Source organism: Ischnura elegans, chromosome 12, assembly GCF_921293095.1.
Source record: "Ischnura elegans chromosome 12, ioIscEleg1.1, whole genome shotgun sequence".
NCBI classification, from domain to species: domain Eukaryota; kingdom Metazoa; phylum Arthropoda; class Insecta; order Odonata; family Coenagrionidae; genus Ischnura; species Ischnura elegans.
In genome coordinates this window covers 7,057,943-7,080,176 of record NC_060257.1, presented here as the reverse complement: position 1 = coordinate 7,080,176, position 22,234 = coordinate 7,057,943, and the positions used below count along the sequence as shown (strand labels likewise).

The 22,234-nt window shown below is 38.5% G+C and overlaps 1 protein-coding gene across 1 annotated transcript; it reads left to right on the top strand.

Annotated features, from left to right (window-relative positions):
* Window positions 1-14: 14 nt before the first annotated feature.
* LOC124169703 lies at window positions 15-3,151 on the top strand. The gene is made up of 3 exons (XM_046548389.1): window positions 15-264; window positions 455-612; window positions 693-3,151. The coding sequence occupies exon 3, from the start codon at window positions 1,570-1,572 to the stop codon at window positions 3,052-3,054; it is 1,485 nt and encodes a 494-aa protein (XP_046404345.1). The 5' UTR covers window positions 15-264; window positions 455-612; window positions 693-1,569; the 3' UTR covers window positions 3,055-3,151.
* Window positions 3,152-22,234: the final 19,083 nt, after the last annotated feature.

The window sequence follows — 22,234 nt, the reverse complement described above, 5'->3', positions numbered from 1 at the left end:
AGGCTAGGTAATTTATATTATTCAATCTTTTTCTTAAATAATAGATAAATAAAATTATTATAGTAACTTCATTTGGTATTCCAATATCCTATATATAGGAAGATTTTTCATTGTGTAGGCCCTGGAACACGCCTTGTTGCCATCACTCTCTCTAGATCTCCAGACTTCCCGCGCAATTAAGTTACGGGAACGTACTTAAAAGACCTAGTTTGCATCAAATTGGCTTGAATTTAGGTGGAAAATCGGATAGTAATCAAGCGAAAGGTAGGATAACCTGTTTCATTTGATATTTAGGAAAGTGTGCTTTTATTTAGTTTCCATGAAAAATAATCGAATGCAGAAATTTAAAATTTATCTCCTATGATCAGTCTGAATATGCAATGACACGTTCAAATTGTTGTGCATAGTTTCGTAATTAAAGGAATCGCAGTTCATAATGACTTACTATTTCCAGAAATTCATCTTCTAAAGGCAGTTTTTATGTCTGAAATGGATAATGAAGAAGTAATGCCCCCGAGAATTTTAAAACGCGGTCGTTATCGCAAAGAACTTTATCCCGGGGCTAACCCTTCAACGTTCTCCTATTATTGGAAAAGAGGAATGCATAATGAGGTGATTATCGGTCAGATTCATCATATTTAAACTCTTTTAACAAATTTAGATATTGCATTTTAAAATGATGGTACTTCTAGATTACTTTTAGATCGTTGAACGATGAAGAGTTGCCAACCAACCCCATCGATGTCGATGAACGGGACACGTCTACCGCGGCGGAGCAGCTTGATTACGGGTCGGAAGCATGCGAGTCTGATGTAAGTGAATCGGATTCTACGGATAGCAATTTCAGTTGCTCTGCAGCATCTTACTCAAATGAAGATTCATATTGCACTGAGTGGGACAAAGACACTGAACTAGAATACTACATGAAAAATCATCAGCATCGTTCCTCGCTCAGAGTGGAATTTTCACCGTGCGAAATCCTCTGTATGGTGACATCAGTGGTTGTTGCTAATAATTTGACCTTATCTGCTGCGTGTGACATTATGCAGATGTTAAATTTATTGCTTTCTACGACTGTATTGCCGCATACGCCCTTTTTTTTTGAAGAAATTGATGAATCAGAACTCGGGAATCTGAACACACTATAGTTGTGTACATTGTGGTCATTACTTGGGTGAAAAAGGAAGTTTCTCGTCGTTGACGTGTGAAAATTGTCTGCATAACAATGTAATCAGTGGTTATCATTATAAGCATTATTTCATCACGCTTGACGTCAAGGCTCAGATTCAGGCATTATTGGAGAAAGGACATATCGATTTCAGTGCCAATTCAGGAGGTGAAAATTTATTTAATGATATATCCAGTGGCATACTTTATAAGGATTCTGTTCCAAAATCGACTGCGACGCAAAAGTTCATCACTTGTAACTTTAACTGTGATGGAGCACCCATAGGACATGCAAAGACATCTATTGTACCATTGCTCCTCACATTTAATGAGGTGAGCCCAAAAAATCGAGGCAAGCATGTGGTGCTAGCAGGGCTTTGGTATGGAAAAATTAAGCCAAGGATGGACGCATTTCTCACACCATTTGTGGAGAAGATGAATTTACTTCTCCAGGATGGCATAAATACCAAGAGAAGTGGGCGGATAATAAATGTTAAAGTGTTGACATTGTGCTGTTGTGTGGATACAGTGGCTCGTGCTGAAATGCAGTGCATTGTAGGTCACAATGGTTATAACTGCTGCAGTTGGTGTCTCATCCAAGGAGAAAATGTCAATGGCACTGTGAAATTTCCCATCCCTGATGACATACCAAGAGACCGAACTGAAAGGCATTACAAAAAGTGTTATACACTTTATGCGAAAGGCAACAAAAAGAGCAATGTGGAAGGGATCAAAGGCATAAGCCCTCTTGTTAATTTAATATCCTTCAGAATGGTTTGGGGATTTGTCCCAGACTACATGCACTGTGTTCTGCAGGGTGTAACCAAGAGGTGGATTCGTTTGTGGATGAATAATGTGGATAAACAATATTACATTGGCGATCCCAAAAACATCGGTCGTATAGATGACAGGATGAAAAGAATAAGGCCACCAACCCTCCTCAAAAGACTGCCATTTTTGATGAAGAACTCTAAGGATATGAGGAAAGCCAGGGAGCTTGAAAACTGGCTCCTATTCTACAGTGTGCCTGTGTTAAGTGGTATTCTACCAGGTGAAATTTTGAAGCATTGGAAGCTTTTAGTTTCAGCAATGCATCTGTTGCTGCAGGATTCCGTTCCTGTTGATACTATTCATGAAGATGAACTGCTTCTCATTGAGTTTGTGTGCAAGACACAGCTTATTTATGTGAAAGGTGAGATGACATACAATGTTCATCAGCTTCTGCATTTAGCTGAGAGTGTGAGAAAATGGGGTCCTCTTTGGTCACATACAGCATTTCCTTTTGAAAATGCTATAGGGGTTCTTAAAAGGGTTGTGAAAGGCGCTAGAGGTATTCCTCACCAAGTTACTAGAAGTTTAGAGCTTAAGTCAAGTAGGGAAATCATGATGTCATCTGGATTCTGTGGAAGTGAAGTTGTAGACTTTTGTGAATCAATCACAGTCAGAGATGTAAATAAGAGCTATAGACTTGCAGAAGGAACTTTTTTTGGCAAGCCCTCTGATTATTTTGATAGTGTTGATGGGTTGCAGGAGAACCAAACGTATACTCAGCATCGAAAAGTAATACGGAATGACGTAATATACGAGCGGTTTGTGGATGGTGACACCAGGCGATTTGACAACTCATATGTTGAATTAAATAATGGTGATTTTGCACATTTGATGAACATTTTGCTGTGCAAAGAAACAAGTGAGTGCCATGTCATCATAAAAATTTTAAACTGCCATGCAGTAGAAGGGCTTCGTCATTTAAGAATTATTACAGGAATACAACCTGAAGTGGCCTGCAAGTTTTCGATGGTGAAGAATGTAGCTATTTTTATTGATGTGCTTAGTGAACAGTATGTTGCTAGTGTGCCAAGCTGTCATTATAAAATGAATCTTTAAAACAGTATCTGTAAGTCAGTATTTTATCTTGTAAAAGTCAACTGTATGGTGCATGGACAATTACCCTCTCATTACATAAAATTTCCTGAACTGTGGAGTATTTGATTTTTATTAAAGTTACTTTTTGAAAAAGTAGAATGGTATCACATGCTCATTAGGTTTTCTGAAAACCTGAAATACCTGGAAAATTGAGACCTTAGCCTGGAAATTTACTTTCCCAAGCATAAATCTGCTTTCTTTTGTACTGGAATTACATATTTTCAGGTCTGTAACTACCATGATGCCCATCCCCATTTATATATGTTCTCATCTGCCTAGTTCCCTTTTCTCATTCCCCATCAAGGTCCACTCTGGAGAATCAAAGATCTCAGCAGTTTTCCTCAGACGGATTAAGGTTCCCACTGGAAAACCAACTTCCGCACCTAAAAAATCAAAGTTCCCAGTTGTTCCCCCCTGGAAGAAAAAGTTTCCCCCTGGGAGAAACAAAGTTCCTAGTTGTTCCCCCTTTGAATTTGAATGTCCCCCCTGGAAAATCTACGTTCCCCCATGAAAAATCAAGGTTCCCTGCTGTTCCCCCCTGCTCCTCCTGGAGCAGTATGGTTCCCCCCTTAATTCCCCCCTGGAGCATAGTGTTTCCAGGGGGGAACACAGGGGAAAATTTTAACAGGGAATACATTAAATTTAAAAGAAACATTTTTAGGCTGCTTTTGAATTTTATTATTGACTCTGTTTGAGCTCACGAGGAAGTTTGTTAAACAGATGGAGACCGATGTTAGATGGTCCCATTGCTGATTTTTCAGTCCTTACACAGGGAACATGGCTATCATGACATCTTCTAGTGGAGTAGCAGTGGATATCAGAGTTGAGAGTAAAATCTTTTTAAGTGACCTTTGACATATCGTTCAAGGCCAATTGCGTAGCATAGCAAGGCAATTGACATTTTTCATGACCTCCACAACATTCATCGTGGCCCTTTTACCTCCCTTAGCATTACTGAAAAGCATTTTCTTATTTGATGAGGAAGTTCCATGCTCAACAGAAATGTGAGACGAGGAGGGGAGCCTAGGCTCCAATGGTGCTGTAAATGATGTCAGTTGAACATTTGCGGCCTTCACAGAGCAGATGGGATTGGCCTTAATAGATGATCCTCCCACATAGGAAAAGCATACATTGTTTCTATGACCAAAAATTTTGAATTGGTCGAAATAATTAAACGTCATTGGTGCTCTTCCACAGGCATGAGGTCCCATATTATCTACACATTTTTTGTACCTGGAGAGTAAATTATTGAATTTATCTCTTGCTAGGGATGCAGTTACCTTTCCAAAATAATAACAAAAAGGAATGATTGACAGAATTCTACTAGAATTATCATTATTTATGAGTTACGATGGAAAATTAGATAACCTTATGGCCAAGGTCACTCATCTCTGTTGACAGATTTTCACAAAATTTTGGCCTTTTTTTCACGGAATTAAGCTCATCAGATTTAGCTTCATACGTGGTAATTAATGCCAATACAGCAGGCTCTGGCCAATCAAATTCTGTGGAGTAAGGTATAATAAACAAATGTTTTGGGCTATGATGCAAATTATTAGGATCAAAAGTAGAGCAATGAGTGTAACACCATTAAAACCTACTATCTGTAAATTGATGAAATTCCTGTGCTGTGTCTGCCTTTTTTCCTTCCACATTCACTTCTTCTTCAGGAAAGAATAAAACATGAGTATTTTCTTCGAGGAAAATTTGTTTCCTCCCTAGGAAGCATATGTGGGACAATAATTCCCCCATTTCTCCCTTGACGCTACAGTGCCGGAAGGTATACTTCACTTCGCATTTCTGAATTGAGATACATATACAACTTAACATAAACATCACCCAGGTAAAGCTGTAAAAATGTTAGCACCGTATTATAAATCTGCCACTCTTAAAAGTAATTTTGCAGTACTGAATTACAATTAAGGGAGTAATAATAATAATATTTATTTGTCGAGAGAACTGTAGGTTGTACACAAAATACAAATATAGGACACGTCAATTTAGATACATAATCAATAAAAATTAAATTGGAATATATAAATTGTATGTTACAAATACAGAAATCATCAATTAAACAATAATGGAATGCAATATAACAATAAAATAAATATAACATGAATAAGGGAATGCAAATATAACAGTAAAATAAATATAACATGAACAAGGGAATGCAAATATAACAGTAAAATAAATATCACATGAACATTGAAAGAAACTTCGTATATAATACGCCCAGCTTAAAGGATATAATAATAATAATATTTATTAACTTCATTGGGATAATACATCCATGAGTTTCGTCAAATTAATACAGCATAAAATGCTAACATATAATGAAATATGATACAGACGAGCTATACAAACACACAGCTATCAGTGGGATTGAGGTAATAGGTTATTACACAACACCAGTTAAAAACTCATTTAGATTGTAGTAGCTCTTTTCAATTAGCATATTTTTCAGTTTGGCTTTGAATTGGATTGATGAGGAAATGGAACGGATGGTGATAGGAATCTTATTTTACACAGTGGCAATGGAGTGGTATGGACCTTTTAAACAGACTCTGTAGGAGTATTGGAGGGTGTGTATGTTGTTTTTGGAGCGTGTGTTGTGATTGTGTAGGTTGGCGTTAACAGGGAAAAGATGAGGATTATTTCGAACAAACATGGCACAGGTAAGGATATAGATTGAGGGGAGAGTTAAGATGCTGGAATTCACAAAAAGTGGTCTGCCTGGTGTGCGAATGGGGACTCTATAGATAGCTTTAACAGCTTTCTTCTGGAGAGAAAAGGTTCTTGACAACAGAGAGGAATTTCCCCAAAACAAAATGCCGCAGGATAAATGAGAGTGTACTTTGGCATAGTACAGAGCTTTGAGTGTGTTTTTGGACACTACAGGTGCAAGTTTTCTTATCATAAAAAGACCCACAGAAAGTTTTTTATTCAGTTCAGAAACATGTGATGACCAGTCAAGTGTATCTGAGAGGTGAATTCCAAGGCATTTTATTGTAGTTGAAAAGGTAAGCAGATGATTCAAGGGTAAATATTCAGCTTGGTGAGGGTTCTTAATATGGAAGCAGATGTAACAAGTTTTGGCTTCATTTAGTGCAATATTGTTCAGGTGACACCATTCCAACATCTCCTGAGTTGTAGTTTTAGCATATTCTGTTAGATCTGAAGTATTGCTAGCAGTCAACAGATTAGTTGTATCATCTGCATACATAACTGTGTGACTCCGGGTAAACTGCTGAGGAAGATCATTAATAAAAATAAGAAACAAAAGTGGGCCAAGTATTGATCCTTGTGGGACACCTGCTTTTACTTCCAGTGGGCTTGAGATGGTTTGCACTATTCCAGCTGTGGAGTGATGTGAATAACACACTACTTGAGTTCTATTTTCAAGATAGGAGGTAATCCAGTGAAGAGAGACACCAGTCACGCCCAGACTTTCTAGCTTGCATTTTAAAATGTTATGATCAACACTATTAAAAGCATTTTTGAGATCATACGAGACTCCTAGGACATGCTGTTTTTGGTTCAAGGCCTGTAGTAGTAAGTTCAGATACTGGAACATTGCAGTATTAGTTGATCTACTAACTCGGAATCCATGTTGGGAGTCAGTAATTAGGTTGAAGGAGTCAAGGTAGCAACTAAGTCGCTGATGAAATAACTTCTCAAAAACTTAAGAAAATACTGACAGAACAGCGATGGGCCTGTAGTTACATGCTTCTGAGGAAGGACCCTTTTTTGGGATAGGTGTAACTTTGGCTTGCTTCAGTGCAGAGGGAAAGACTCCAGTAGTGAAGGATAGATTTATAATGTTAGCTAGGGGCAATGCTATCACTTGTGAGGAGGCATTAATGACAGATAAGGGAATACCATCTGGACCTTTTGAAGAAGAGTTGCGAAGAGATTTAATAATGTTCACTATTTCAGAGGGAACGGTGGGTGTTAAGAAGAAAGAATTGGGAGAGGTCCTGCGTTGAGGACAGACAGGGGACATGTTTGTGGGAGGTGGAGTATAGCAAAACTGTGAGTTGAAGAAATCAGCAATTTTTTGTGGATTATCCACAGTGTTACCACTGAATGTAATGCTGGAGTTTGAGGTATCAACAGAAGATTTAGTTAGCTGGTGAATAACTTTCCACGTATCCCTGACAATGTTGTTTGAGTTCCCTAAGTATTTGTCAATTGCTGCCTTTTTCTCCAAGACAACACAGTTCTTGAAATCCTTGACAGCATTTTTGTATTGGCTACGGAGGGATGTATCAGAGAATCTGCTTTGGTAACGAAGATGACGAAGGTTCTCTGACAGCATTCGTAGTTTTGGTGAGTCAAGTTTCAAACTTTCATGGCAATTCCTAGTTTTAACCCTTTTGAGGGGAAAACAAGCATTAAAATATGTTATAAAGGTGTTCATAAATGCTTTAAATTTAGTATCAACGTTTTCACTAAGGTAAACGTCATCCCAAGCTTCAAGAGAGAGGCAGTGGGTGAACTCATTGATGTTATCAGTAGAAAATATACGCCTGGATACATACACTGGCATGGGTTTAAAACTTAGTATAGATTCATAAGGTAGGCTCACTAGAAGACCAAAGTGGTCAGAAAACCCTGCACATATAGTTTTGCAAGAGACAAATGAAGGAGAAACATCAGAAATGAAATAATCAATAAGTGTACTTGAGTTAGAAGAAACTCTGGTAGGTAGGTTATTAATAACATGTAAACCAAAAGAAGTCAACAAGGTGATGAGCTCATGTTTAGCAGAGCAGTCATTCATGAAATTAATATTTAGGTCACCAAATAGCAGTATACCTTTGACATTTCTGTTGCAGGCATATTGGAGTGTATCACTGAGAGCATGAAAAAAGTCGGAGGTATCACCATAAGGAGAAAGATACACTACTAGAATTGCATACACTGATGAGCTCAGCTTAATCAGAGAAACGGCACATTCAAAAGTTTTATCGATGCAATTATTTAAATGCATTCTCTTAATATCACAGCCTATTTTGGCATAAATGGAAACACCACCACATTTAAAAGTATCACGACAGTAATAGGAGATTAGATTGTATCCGTTAAGGTTATAAGCATTGATTTCATCTCTAGATAGCCAATGCTCACATAGAACAAGGATATCAACACCTTGGCTATGAGCAAATTGCTCAAGTAGTAATCCATTTGTCGAAAGGGATCGTATATTGATATAGAAAAAAGTTATAACCGAGTTGGTAGCACCTTTCATAGGTTGTAAACCATGATCACTTAAGTCATTAAGATGACTGCCCTGAAGATTATGCACTAGTCAAGATTTAACTTGAGAACAATGAGTAACGTTGTTCACGGTTTTATATGTAGCACAATCAACATTTACACACTCAGGCTCACAACCTGAAAATTCATTATTTGGGCTATTATAGCCAGAAACAGACCTCTTCGGCGGATAATATATACCAATAGACACATCATCAGGCCAGAAATCACCAGTGATTAGTTTATCCCGTAAGTTCATCGGGGCATCAACTTTATAGGAACAGAATTCATTACCTGACCTGATGATTTCGCAAGAGAAGTCATTATTTGGAAATACCTCAGACAAGTGATCAATAATCTCCTCGGGTTTTGCTCTTTTATTCACTCGACCCACATAGAGTGAAAAACGACGAGGAACTCCGGAGAAGTTCGACGCAGCATTCTTTTTCGAGTTGCAGCCAAACACAAGATTCCGTCTTCGCCGAAATTTTTTGGGCAAGACTTTATGGTATCCATCTCCATCTACAATCACTTGCATAGCCGAATTCTTCGCTGCTGTAACCATAGCTACGTCCTCAGTTGGATCGACCGGCAACTTTACCTCGGAATCGGAGGGAGAAATGACGTGAACCGTCTCAGAATAGGAGGCTCTGCTACCGCCACAGCTTTCAGTTGAACTTGCCACAACATTACGGCTATCCACGTTCGCTGAGTGCAACGTGTGGGAGACATTGTTCACACGTACCAATTTAGATGACGTAGTTCCCAAAGACGAAACTAACCGAGAAGTATTGGAATCAACATTTTTTGAAAGTTTTGCCGATTCTGCAAAGGAAACCTTCTTATTGCCCTTGTTGTCAGTAACAAGCGAACTTTTGAAATTCACGATTTCGCGTTTCAGCATCTCGATGTCTGCCGCCATGTCGGATAGCGAAAAGTTTGGTGCACGGCAGAAAAAACACTTCCAAAATATAGCTTTGCTCTCAGTTAGCGCTTTCAACTGTATGTCATTGAGAGCAGTACATCTACTGTGAAAAACACGCGGACAAAGGTCACAATTGACCATTTTTTCAGATTTAAGTACATTTTTGCACGAGCAACATGAACCCAACTTATTGGCTGACGCCATCTTGAAGGAGAAACTGTAAGTTGATGAAATAAATCCATGGTTATCCATGAAGTATCCATGTAAGTTAATGAAATAAATCAGCTTAGAATCTAAGCAATAAATTCCATTGTGTCAGGAGAAACATGATGGAACTCCTTCATGATGAAACAAAAAAGGAAAGACAACGGCAGGTTCCACAATTTAATAATTACTGCGACCGGTTTCGAATACATAGTATCATCATCGGGCACTTTTGATAGAATTGTTTCCACATATATAGTAGTCAAGAGGGAGGAGGGGAAGTTAGGGGAATGGTTGATAGCATCATGGATTGGGTGGTAGGGTTGGGAGGTTAAGGGGGTAGCAGCGTCAAGTCAGGGGCCAGTGGGAACGGGAGGGGAGGTGGAGTATGTGGGCGGGGGAGGAACGTTGGAGTGGTCAGGGTTGTGAGGGAAACTTAGAGGGGGAGAGGGGTATGGTTGAGAAAACACATTGAGAATGGGGGAATTCCAAGAATACAATTGTTCGTTGACTAACATTAATGACAGCGAATTTTGGCCTCGAAGAATTTCTAGCGGCTCCAAGGCGTCGAGTCTGGTGCTGTTGCTGACTTTGTGGAGACTTTTTGGTTCAAAATTACTATCATGACCACATTCTATGAGATGTCTAGCAAAGTTCGAGGAATGGTTATTGTTGATTAAACATAATCGATGCTCTTTTATCCTAATGTCGAAGTTTCTTCCGGTTTTGCCAACATAGGTGCCATTGCAATCACGACACACAAGTTGATATACTCCACTCCGCTTCATATCACTGATTTTGTCTTTGGTATTGCACAACAAGCTGCCTAAGGTTCTCAAGCTGTAGAACGCTGGCCTTATCTCAGTCTTAGGAAACAATTTGGACAGTTTCGATGATGTTTCCCCGAGATATGGGATTCTGCACCATTTCACTCTGTCTTATTTCACTTTTGATTTATATATTTCGTTTATGGCGAGACGTTTCACTTTTTTCCGGTACATTCTCTCAATTAGTTTTTCCAAGTACCCGTTGGACTTGGCAATTATCTTGATGGTGTTCAATTCCTTCTTCACGTTTGTGCTCGACATTGGGATCATGAGTCGTCTGTGAAGCATGGACTGAGCTCTATGTTGTCGAAGCGCCAGTGGGGGGTGACCCTTTTCGTTTTTGATATTTCTAAATTAATTATAACGGCCCTGTGGTCTGAAAAACTAGATACCGTTTCTATCCGCTTGACTTTTTGTGTATGATACTGAGACACGTAGATCCTATCGAATCTAGAGGCTGTGTCCACTCTCCGGTGGTCCAAGTGAGTATAGCCTGGGTCAGTCGGTCGTAGACGCCCCCGTACATCAAGTAGGCAGTGAGAGTTCACCATGGACCGTAAGGCAGCGGCGTATCTTGGTTTCATTTCAAACGCATTTGAGTGATCTAGTGTGGGTGATAAGGTACAGTTGAAGTCCCCTCCCAAGGATAACCCTCATGTTTCAGTTTAAAGATTTTTCTGATTCAGTCAAATGATTTTTTCGAATTCGGTTTAAAGATTGTTTTTCGGATTCGATTTAAAGATTTGGTTCAACATCAGAAAGATTGGGTTTAACATCTGAAAAATTTGGTTTAACGTCTTAAAGATTCGGTTTAATGTCTGAAAGATTCGGTTTAATGTCTGAAAGATTCGGTTTAACGTCTGAAAGATTCAGTTTAACGTCTGAAAGATTCAGTTTAACGTCTGAAAGATTCGGTTTTACGCCTGAAAGAATTGGCTTAACATCTGAAATTTTCGGTTTAATGTCTGAAAGTTTCGGTTTAACGTCTGAAAGATTCGGTTTAACGTCTGAAAGAATTGGTTTAACATCTGAAATTTTCGGTTTAATGTCAGAAAGTTTCGGTTTAACGTCTGAAAGTTTCGGTTAAACGTCTGAAAGTTTCACAAGATTGACTGAAGACATTTCTTGGCAATGCCTCGTACTCCCAAATTGTTAATTTTGTGAAGGGGAGTGATTAACGTAATCAAATGCCTTCGAGAAGTCGTAAAAGATTATCATAGTTTTTTTGCTTGTTGTCAAGTGAGGACAATATAAAGTCAGTGGCTTGAAATGGTGCACTTACAGTGGATCGGTTTTTACGGCACCATTTTCTGATGGTACAAACATACACATCTGCAACAAGGTACCCATGAAGTGAGATAGTGGGAAGAATGTTCACAAATACGCAGCACATCGGGTTGATGGGTGTCTATTAAGGCTTTAAGTTCAACAAGTTTATTTCGTAAGCACTGAACGTTTAGATGTAGCACAGAAAGCGCTCGTTCCTCTGCGATAGGCAGCGAGCTGCATAGTCAAGAGGTTGCCTCAGCCATGGATTCAGAAGTTTCATCAGTGGAGTTAAGCTCTCAGAAGAAATTTCGTTTGGAGCGTAATTTATTGACCCTCGCATCATCCGGCCAATGTTGCAAATTCAGTATTTCATCAAGATTGGTGGAATCTACTCCTATTTTAAGGAGCCGAAAGAACTTTTCCTAGACTCTTTATCGACATAATGACAAGCAATGCCGATATTTTGGATGGCGTGATGTCTGACCTCGTCAACTGTCTCTGTCCTTAAAAATTTGACCCACGTAAATGGTGACTGCCCTTTTGGCCAAGCGAGGAGAACATGATGTCACGGTGTCTGATCTTTTGGCTGTTGCGAAGAGAACATGATTTCACATTCTGTCCTTTTTCCTTCGTCGATGACATCCTTTTTTGCACAAAAATGTTAAATTCAAATATTTAGGTTTATAAGATGAAGGAGTGGCTGTCAGTAGATTTTGCACTTAGGTTGTTGGCAGATTTCGCACTTAGGTTGTTGGCAGATTTCGCACTTAAGTTGTTAGCTGACTGCTAATTTCGATGATTTACTGTAGCCTTTTGCGAAGGGACACTGGTATTCATTCTTTTGTTACTCAGTTGATTTTTTGTAGGCACTGCAGGGGAGATATGAGTTTTACAACGGAGCTAGAATCACTTTTTAAATTTCTCAACTTCTCCTTTGAGAGATTTGATATCAACAGCCATTTGCGGTTGATGGATGGCGTTTGCTCAGCATAAAACACATATCAGAACATGCAGTTCATGCTTCTATGAGTGGTGTCCATTTAAGGTTGTCTGAAACCAGAAGACCTAAAAAAAATTTAACACAATTGCTTTGGGTAATGGGCTCATTCATCAGATTAAGTTGATGATGATAATAATGATATTTATTTGCCTGGAGATATTGGTACATTCATGTTCCATGATATACAGCACGTCAATGTTTAGTTACAAAAAAGACATTTAAAAAATAATAAGAAACATTACCCATAATAATAATAATAATGTTTATTATTCGTGGGCAAAATACATTTGCATGGAGTCGTCAAAAAGTACAATTACATAAAAATGATCAAGTCAGTTACATCACAAAACAAAATATACAACTTGTTGTAATGAGTTACAATTACAAAAAACAGAAGTACAACAAGAAGGTCATTTTGGTTAAGAACAGTATACAAAGATAAATCTTAAAAGACACAGTGCATATATTCTTTTACATCATAGAACAAATATTTTCTCAGGATATTTTTTACGGATAATTTGAATTTCTGATATTCCAGATCTTTTATTGCAGATGGCAGTTTGTTATGAATGTTGAATCCTTGGTGGTTTAAACTTTTCAGTCTTTTAGCTGTTCTATGGCTTTTTAGATGTATGAGTTCATTTGATCTGGTGTTATAGTTATGAAAATGAGAGTTTTTTTCAAAAGACATGTGGTTCTTGTGAATGAAGGACACTGTTTCTAATATGTAAACGCATGGTACTGGTAAAATGTTGAGTTCTGCATATATTGGTTTGGTGGATGTTCTTAAAGGAACCTGTTTCATTATTTTTAAAATTCTTTTCTGCATTTGAAATATTTTTTTCATGTAGTGCGAGGATCCCCATGGGATAATTCCCTGTGTTATTCTTGAGTAAATATGCCCATAATAAACTACCTGAAGAACATCGAGGGTTGTGGATTTAGCTAATATGCGCATTGCATAGCACAGTGAGTTTTATTTTCCTACTAATTTATTTATATGTTCATCCCAAGATAAGTCACGGTCAATCCAAACTCCTAGGAATTTTGTATGATGCTCTTCCTTGATTGTAAAGTTGTCTAGAATTAAATTTATTGGATCAGACTTTTGTTTTGTGGGATTAAAATCAACAAAGATTGTTTTATCAACATCAAGGGTTAACTCATTAAATTTTAACCATTTTTGTAAATTGCACTCCATTTCGTTAACTTTTCGCTGTAATACTTCACAACTGCTGCTTTTCAATATGATGTTCGTGTCATCTGCAAATATAACTGGGGTAGTTTGCGGGAGAGATATTATATATGATATACTGAACATATTTCAGAGTTGAATATTCGTAAATAATAATACTAATAATAATAATCTTTATTGTCCAGAGACCATATACATGGTATAGGATTCGTCAATATACAATATAATACATAAATATTTTTACAATTATGATTATCTTTACTAAATAGTTACACGAAATGATTTGCAATAAAAAAGTCAGATAAAAGTCATTTTGACATGTCTTGAAAATATTCCTCGGTTGAATAGTACAATTTTTTATGTAACATTTTTTGAGTAATATTTTTTGAACTTTTTGTTTGAAACAGTTAATGCTATTTATGCCTCTTATCTCTTTGGGCAATTTATTATATATTCGCAGACCTATAGCTTTAGGCCCCTGAGTGGTTGCTTTAATGTGGGTATAGTTCAGGTGTAGTGCATCCTGGTTTCTGGTGTAATGATGGTGAAAGTCAGAATTCCTCAGGAACTGCCGTAAGTTTGCTTTAATAAATAACAAAGTTACGAGTATGCATACATATGGGAGTGGGAGGATATTAAAGCTCTTAAATAAGGGGCGACATGGTGTACTTTGAGGTGCAAATGCCATAAGCCGGATCACTTTTTTCTGCAATTTGAAGACTTTTACTGCTGAAGCAGTTGATCCCCAAAAAATGATGGTATTAATAATTTGCGAATAGAATTGACCATAGTATAGGGTATGCAATATCTCACTGTTGACAGTATATCTAATTGACCGCACAAGGAAGCAAGTAGAACTAAGTTTAGTGGTGAGATGTTGTATATGTTCAGCCCATGATAAGTTAGCTGTTAATTGGATGCCTAGGAATTTAGTACTTTGCACCTGGAATAGTTGTTGTCCATTTAGGTTAAGCATGAGGTCATTCTGGTATCTGTGCATGTTGGAGAAGTAAATTACCAAGGATTTATCAAGGTTTAACTCCAGACTTATTTTTGCACCAAGAGCTTAATTTTATTTAGTATTTTCTGACTGTTGGCAACCATGTTAGGATAGGATGGTGATGAGATTATGATGTTAGCATCGTCTGCATAGAGGATAACCTTTTCAGTTTCCGTGCAATTTAAGTAGCAAGGAAGGTCATTTATATACATCAGAAAAAGTATAGGACCCAGGACCGACCGTTGAGGCACACCACAGTCAGATCTGCTGGAATCAGATTTGTATTTTATGCCATCAACATTTATTACTACTCTGTGAGACCTCTCTTTCAAATAGAAACGGATCCAATCATTGGGGGTACCCTGGATGCCTAGTCTGTTGGCTTTTTCAAGTAGTAGGTTGTGGTTGACATTGTCAAAGGCAGAATAGAAGTCCGCAAAAATACCTAGTGGGTATCTTCTACTATCCATGGAAGATAGAATTACATCCATGGCCTCGTGTATAGCAGTGGTAGTGGATCTATTTTTTCTAAATCCATGCTGGCAGTTCGAGATCATTCCATGTACATTCAGAAACTGCACTAGCCTAGTATAGTAGAGTATTTAAAATATTTTAGCGATCTGTGATTGTATGGCAATTGGCCTATAGTTATTTGTATCCTTCACTTCACCTTTTCTTTTATAAACAGGAATTATTTTCGATTCTCTCAGTGCTTGGGGAAATTTTCCAAGGCGAAATGATTCATTTATTAAGTATAGGAGTGGGTCCATTATTTGAAGACATGCAGAGGATAATACAAAACAGGGGATCTCATCAATACCTGCATTGAGTTTACTACCTAGATTGATTATATCTGATTTAAGTTCAGTAGGTGAACCCATGCTGACCTCTAGAAAGAAGATTGTCCTTATTCAGAAAAGATACTGTACGATTATAAACAATTCTCTCAAAAAATTTTGAAAATGAATTTTGCAGAGCAATTGGTCTGTAGTTGTTCAAATCATCTATTCTCCCCATGTTTTTATTTTCTATTCTATTTTGGACATCTTCAGGGGAGCTGGAAAGACACCCATTCTCAGAGATTCATTCACTAAATGAAGAAGTGGAATCTTAATCATATCATAGCTACATGATATTATCTTTGCTGGGATTCCATCTGGACCTGATGACACCTTGAAGCGTAAGAACGGAGATCTCATTCTCTCTTAGCCAGTGTTAACAATAATCACTATATCAGATTCAAGTTCTTGAATAACACATTCAATTTGAAAAGTTTTGTTCCGCATTGATTGAGCATTAAAATAAAGAACATTTAGAGGTATGCATCGGATGTTTAGTGACGAAGGTCGTTCACAGTCGCAGCTTGAGTGATTCAGGAACGCTACTTCCCGTTTATTGACACCAAAACAATTGCGCAACAAAATACACGTTTACATAGAAACAATACATGTGAAAACCCAAATATATTACAATCCTCCCCTTTCAATAAGGTATCAATTTGCATTATCAATACTAGATATACACATACCGAACAATGTTAGCTCAATATCGAAGATGTAATTTTTACAAATCAAAAATAACTCAATAGATTTACACATCTAAACAATATTACCTCCATTTAAAAGAATGCACATTTACAAATCAAAAATAACTCTCTCCTTTCTCAGCCTGAGTGGGTACTTCCTATTTTCCCTCCCCGTGTCAGTCTTAACCCTACATGTCAGGTGTCTCACCCCTAGAAAGTGGTTTCCTCTTCCTCTGGTGCTTCGGTGGTTTTGCACTCCACTACCGGTTCCCTTTCACTTGATTCAACCTCCATCCCTACTGATTCAAGGCTTCCCCTTGCTCTCAATTCGTTGATGTGCCTGTGGACAAGAACACCCTCATCTGTTAACATAGAGTACAACCTGGATCCCAAAGTCCCTTAAACTTTTCCCAAATGTCTGCGACATTACTGCACTGCACTGATTCGATCTTGTTAATGGGAGAAGGAAAATTTAATTCCCTGTACCAATCTCGTCCCAATAGGGGAGGTCCCCCATTTGTTACAACAAACAAATTTAATTTCGCTGTACAACCCTTGTACACAACTACGACTTTAATGGTGCCTTTGGGTTTTATTATGGTGTTAGCGTACGACTGTAACTTGACCAGAGTGGTTTTCAAGGGCAAATGCAAAAAATTCTTGAGGTAGCATTCCTCAGAGATGGCTGATATTGCTGAACCCGTGTTGATTTCCATACTGATAACGCGTGAGTCCACTATCACTCGGGCAACCCAGGGACCATCATTCTTATCATGTAAACCACGAACATGAAATAAGATCAAATCGTAATAGTTTTAAATACATATCCCTTATTGACATTCTAAACCCCCAGGGTACTATCTGAGCCATAGCTCCCACCTTTACCGCTACAAGGAGTTTCAGGGAATACTCTACCACAGAATCTTACGTCCATACCTTCATTACACATAGCCTTTAAATGTCCAACCTTCTTGCAGATGTCGCATCTGTAAGAACGGTATCTGCATGCATTCCACCTATGTCCACCTGAACCGCAGCAATGGCATCTTTCCGTCAGGCTGGATCCTCTGGACGGACGGCTCCATGGCTCCCATCCTTGTTTTCTGCCGTGGTTGATTCCGTCTCCGAATCCTGTGGACTCCCAACTCCTCCTCGTCTTCTTGGATGCACCCATCATGGCGGCCTCCTGTGCAACAAAATAGACATCGCGTTCACTTTGTGCTGCCGAACACGCTGCGACGTTCTTCGCAGCTTTCTTACGCGAGGAAGCTACTTCAATAGCCTTATCGAAGGACAGGTCCTCGTCCACCAAGTATAGGGCTTGCACAATGGCCTTGTCGCGCAGGCCCAACACAAACTGGTCTCGTAATGCTTGGTCCAGGAACGTTCCAAAGTTGCAGTATCTAGAGCACTCTCGGAGTCCGGCAGAGAACTCATCGACCGATTCTGCCGCTAGCTGTAACCTCTGATTGAATTTATGGCACTCCGCAATGACTGAGCATTGCGGATTAAAATATTTTCGCACCTTCGCCATGATCTCAACATACGTGCAATCTGAGGGCTTTTTGGGCTCCCTCAGATTTCTTAGCACCCCGTAAGTCTCTTTCGCTATCCAAGAAAGTAGAATTGCACGCCTCTTCACCTCGCAACTCGCTTCTGATCCTAGGTCACAAACTATGAAGTATTCCGCCAGCCTCTCCTCGTATGACTCCCAATCATCCACCCCTAAGATAAACTTTTCCATGAAGTTGGGCATCCTCGTTGCCATGTAGTGACTAAGCTCGTTCACGGTCGCAGCTTGAGTGATTCAGGAATGCTACTTCCCATTTATTGGTGCCAAAGCAATTGCACAACAAAATGCACTTTTACATAGAGACAATGCATATGAAAATCCAAATATATTACAAGATGAAATTGCATTAGGATTGGAAGTAGGGTCAGCCCTTAGTCATGTTTTCCTGGACTTGAGAGAACCTGTTGCAGTTCTGGTTACTGTATCATAAGATGATCGTTGGCTGTGAGCACGTGGTGCAATTTGGGGAATATCGCTGATTTCACTTATAGGGGAAGTCGTGTTACTTTCGATCTCACTGTCGATTGTCGTGGGAGCACTTTTAACTTCGTCACCAAACTGTTGTGCTGAGTTAGATTTTTTTGGGGGGAAATATTTGCCAAAACTAACATCATCGGGCCAAGTTTCAGCCTTGAGGAGATCACTTAGGACCTTCAAAGAGGCAACAGAGAGCTAAATATCTTACCACTCAAAGTTAGTACACCTGAATTCATTTGAGGGAAACTTTCTTTTCAGGTAATTCACTATTACTAAGACGATGTTTTGCTATTTACACGTACGATGTATAAATTCACCCTTCTCAGCATGCCAAAGAAGGAAGACTCGTCACACATTACTTAATCTCACTCGTCACACGCAGATAACATTCCTACTTTTAGACTTAGCTTATACGTAACTCTCACAAAGCTGTCAACCTCGTTATCAACTTCCACAGCAGGAGAAAGTTTCGGATCCGCACAAATGGGAGAAATTTTCTTTTCATGGTGTACCTGGGCTTCATCTCTGGAAGACTCGTCCTTAACTGCGGGAGGATTAGTACAATCAAGCACGTCGTTACGGGTGACTTTCCCAGGTGATTCAGACAGTGTAACGGTGATCTTCGTTGCTTGCGGTACTGAATGAGCTTGCAATGCATCCGCTAATATAACATCGTTCCTCAAACGAAGAAAAGTCCTGTTTTAAGGCTTTCAATTCTGATTTTAACTCTTCGATGTCAGTCGCCATTATGATTAATCGGATCTTTTGAAAGCAACATGAAACACACTTCCAGTGAATAAAATTGAAGTCGTTCAGGACTTTTAAACAGGTATCATTCAACCCTTAATTTGTTTAAGGTAACATGATTTTAGGAATGCCAGTTTTGTAAGACTTACCAAATGAGGTCAATGCCTTATTTTTCTTAGAAGCGCACGACTCATTTCATAAAACTGCTGTCACAAAAACATAGTGAATGGTCGCGTTCAGCAGACACTCACCGGGATCAAGAGAACCCTCACCGGTGAGCGACCGGTCGTTGCGATCTGCTGAACGGTTGCTGAGCAGTTATCAATCACGTGACCAAATAGCAGAAACAATTCAAAATGGGTGGTAATGCGATTCCAGTAGAAGTGCTGGCGATTTCAATTGCACAAGACGATGATATTATGAACAATTTGTTTGGTTTAATTCAACGTGAGGCGGGATTCTGAAGGAGAAAACCCTTAGCCGTACCCCTCAGAAGAAATAGGCCGCGGAATGAAAACTACTATGAAAGGACAGTCCCTTGTTCTCAGGACGATCTGTTTAAAGAGCATTTCCGTATATCTAGGGCTAGTTTTCAGGTAAATATGTAAATGTTTTTAAAATTATAACTGTGGGGTAAAAGATATAATCAAGTGGACTGTATAAAGGGAAAAAAAGACAATTCCCACATTTAATTCGGTTTAACTTGCTAAACCGAATTAAATGTGGGAATTGTCTCTTCTTTTAGTTTGTCGGTTTAGCAAGTTAAACAAATAATGGACAGTTAAAATGAAAAACTACATAATAAGAAGCCTGAAAATACAGGTCAGGAGAATCGGAGCAGTGGTGAGAACGCGTTGAAAACCAGCGAGCAGCATGCAGGGGTGGGTGGGCATAGTCCGGTGGAACACTCAGCTACGCCTGGGAGGGAGAAAAGCGAGACTGCCTCTCGGGTCACTTATTCGTCAACTGCTCTGGTTTTGTGATGAGTCTTCGCGAAGGAAGATGCCAGGAGACTACTAGCGCCTTCCTCGGGAACACGAGGAAGCCTACGGCAGACAATTACAACTGAACAGAGAAAACTATGAGACATAATACGCAACAAAAATGATTTTAATGCTCTTTTATATATCATGGATGATTTTTCGGGTTATTAAATCTCAATAAGCAGCCTGCGTTATACAACAGTCGTGTTTCATATCAGTATTATGAGAATGATTTGAAATATTATATTTAAGGAATTGGTGAATGTAATTGGCAATGCCATGAAGGGAGCAGAAGTAGGTTAATTGAATTTCCAAAGAAAGTTATTGTGACAGTGTGGATCTTGGCTAAACAGGAGAGTTTTTTGGCAGTAGGGGACAGATTTGGTGTTGCCAAGAGCTCATGCCATTATGTCCTTAGGGAGACTGTAAGGATCCTAAAACATTTAATCCTAAATTACATAAAGTGGCCGGAATGTAGGACTCTTATAGGTAATGCCAATGTAAGTCATTAAATCAATCCAGTGCCACCTTATCTCAGTATAAATTTGTTATAAAAAAGGAAGAATAATTCCTTGATAGAGTGAGTGGAGACCAGGAAATTCTCAAGTTCGAACTTCAATCTGACAGTTATGTTCATTTCAGGCATTCAGAGTAATATCTCATGGCTTTCCAGTAGTGGCTGCTAAAGATGGTTGCCATATAAAATGTAGGAAACCCCCACAAAATGCATATGATTATTACAATCGTAAAGGAACAAATTCGGTAATTTTGCAAGGTACCTTACTATAATTCAAAAAATATTTCTGTAGTATTCTATTTGAGCACTTGATATGACACCTTATTACTTGAGGCTGATTTTTTATTTGGAGTTCGATACATTCTTACTGAATTTTTCAGGTGTTTGTGACCATCGAACATTATTTTTGGATGTTTTTATTGGACTGCCAGGGCAAATGCATGATGCTAATGTCTTTAGGATGAGTCCTTAATATGACCGTCTTACCAGTGATGCAAATCCACTATTGCCTCAAGACTTGCATTTAATTGGAGAGTCCGCTTACCCTTTGTTCCTCAACGTGATGACACCATTTTGGGATACAGGACACCTGAGCCCACGCCAAACTAATTATAACACAAAATTGAGTGAAATTAGAGCGGCTATTGAGAGGGCCTTTGGATTCCTAAAAAATAAGTTTTGGTGCCTAAAATATTTAGATGTACAGGATATAGATTTTGGTTGTGACATAATGGCAGCATCTTGTGTTCTACACAACTTTCTTATACTAATAGGCAAAATAGATGTTTATACTGAAATCGTAGATGCAATTGGAAATCATGATGTAAGAAATGAGAATCAAGGAAATTTACCAGAGGCAGTTGCCAAAAGAAATAATATAATGGCCATTCTTTGACAATATTTATAATGAATTTTAGTTCAAATATGTATAGAATTAGAATTAGAATTTTTTATTTGTCCACAGTGATACAATACACTAGTTACACACTAGGCAGGTATATAGGACACGTCAAAATATCAAATATTAGTTTAACACTAGGAATACCGGACTTGACACCCCCCCTAGAACTACCGAATGGAGTCATTTTGACTCCTACCATATAATTGTTTATTTTTGCAGTTTATGTCTGTTTTTATTGATACATTGTATTAGTTAATCATTTTTGTTGATTATTGCGATATTTCAGACATCGTTTTAACAAAAAAATATAATTAAAAAAAATGCGAAATTCGACAGTGTTGCTTTGAAATTCTTTTTTCTTACATGTTATGTTGTTTTAATAGAATGTTAATAGAGGAATTGGATAAAACAGCAAACGTAGACTTTTCAACACATTTTATGATTGATTGTTTGAATGATCAAAAATATTACTTAGGCTACATGGAAGTTGGGAAGATAATTAAATAAAGCAAAAAAATTGCTGTTGATACGCCACGCATTTGTCTTAGGTGCTTTAGAGTTCAAGCATTGTCGTTCATTTTCATTGCCCACACAAAGACTTTTGGCAGGTCATACAATTCCCAACTGATCGATTATTTTTGCACTTTGGTTTTGCCTGGATATACTTATTTTGTAGAAACCCGTCAGAAGAATCTGCGGCATTAGACACGCAACGCTTTTATCCACATCTAACATGAGG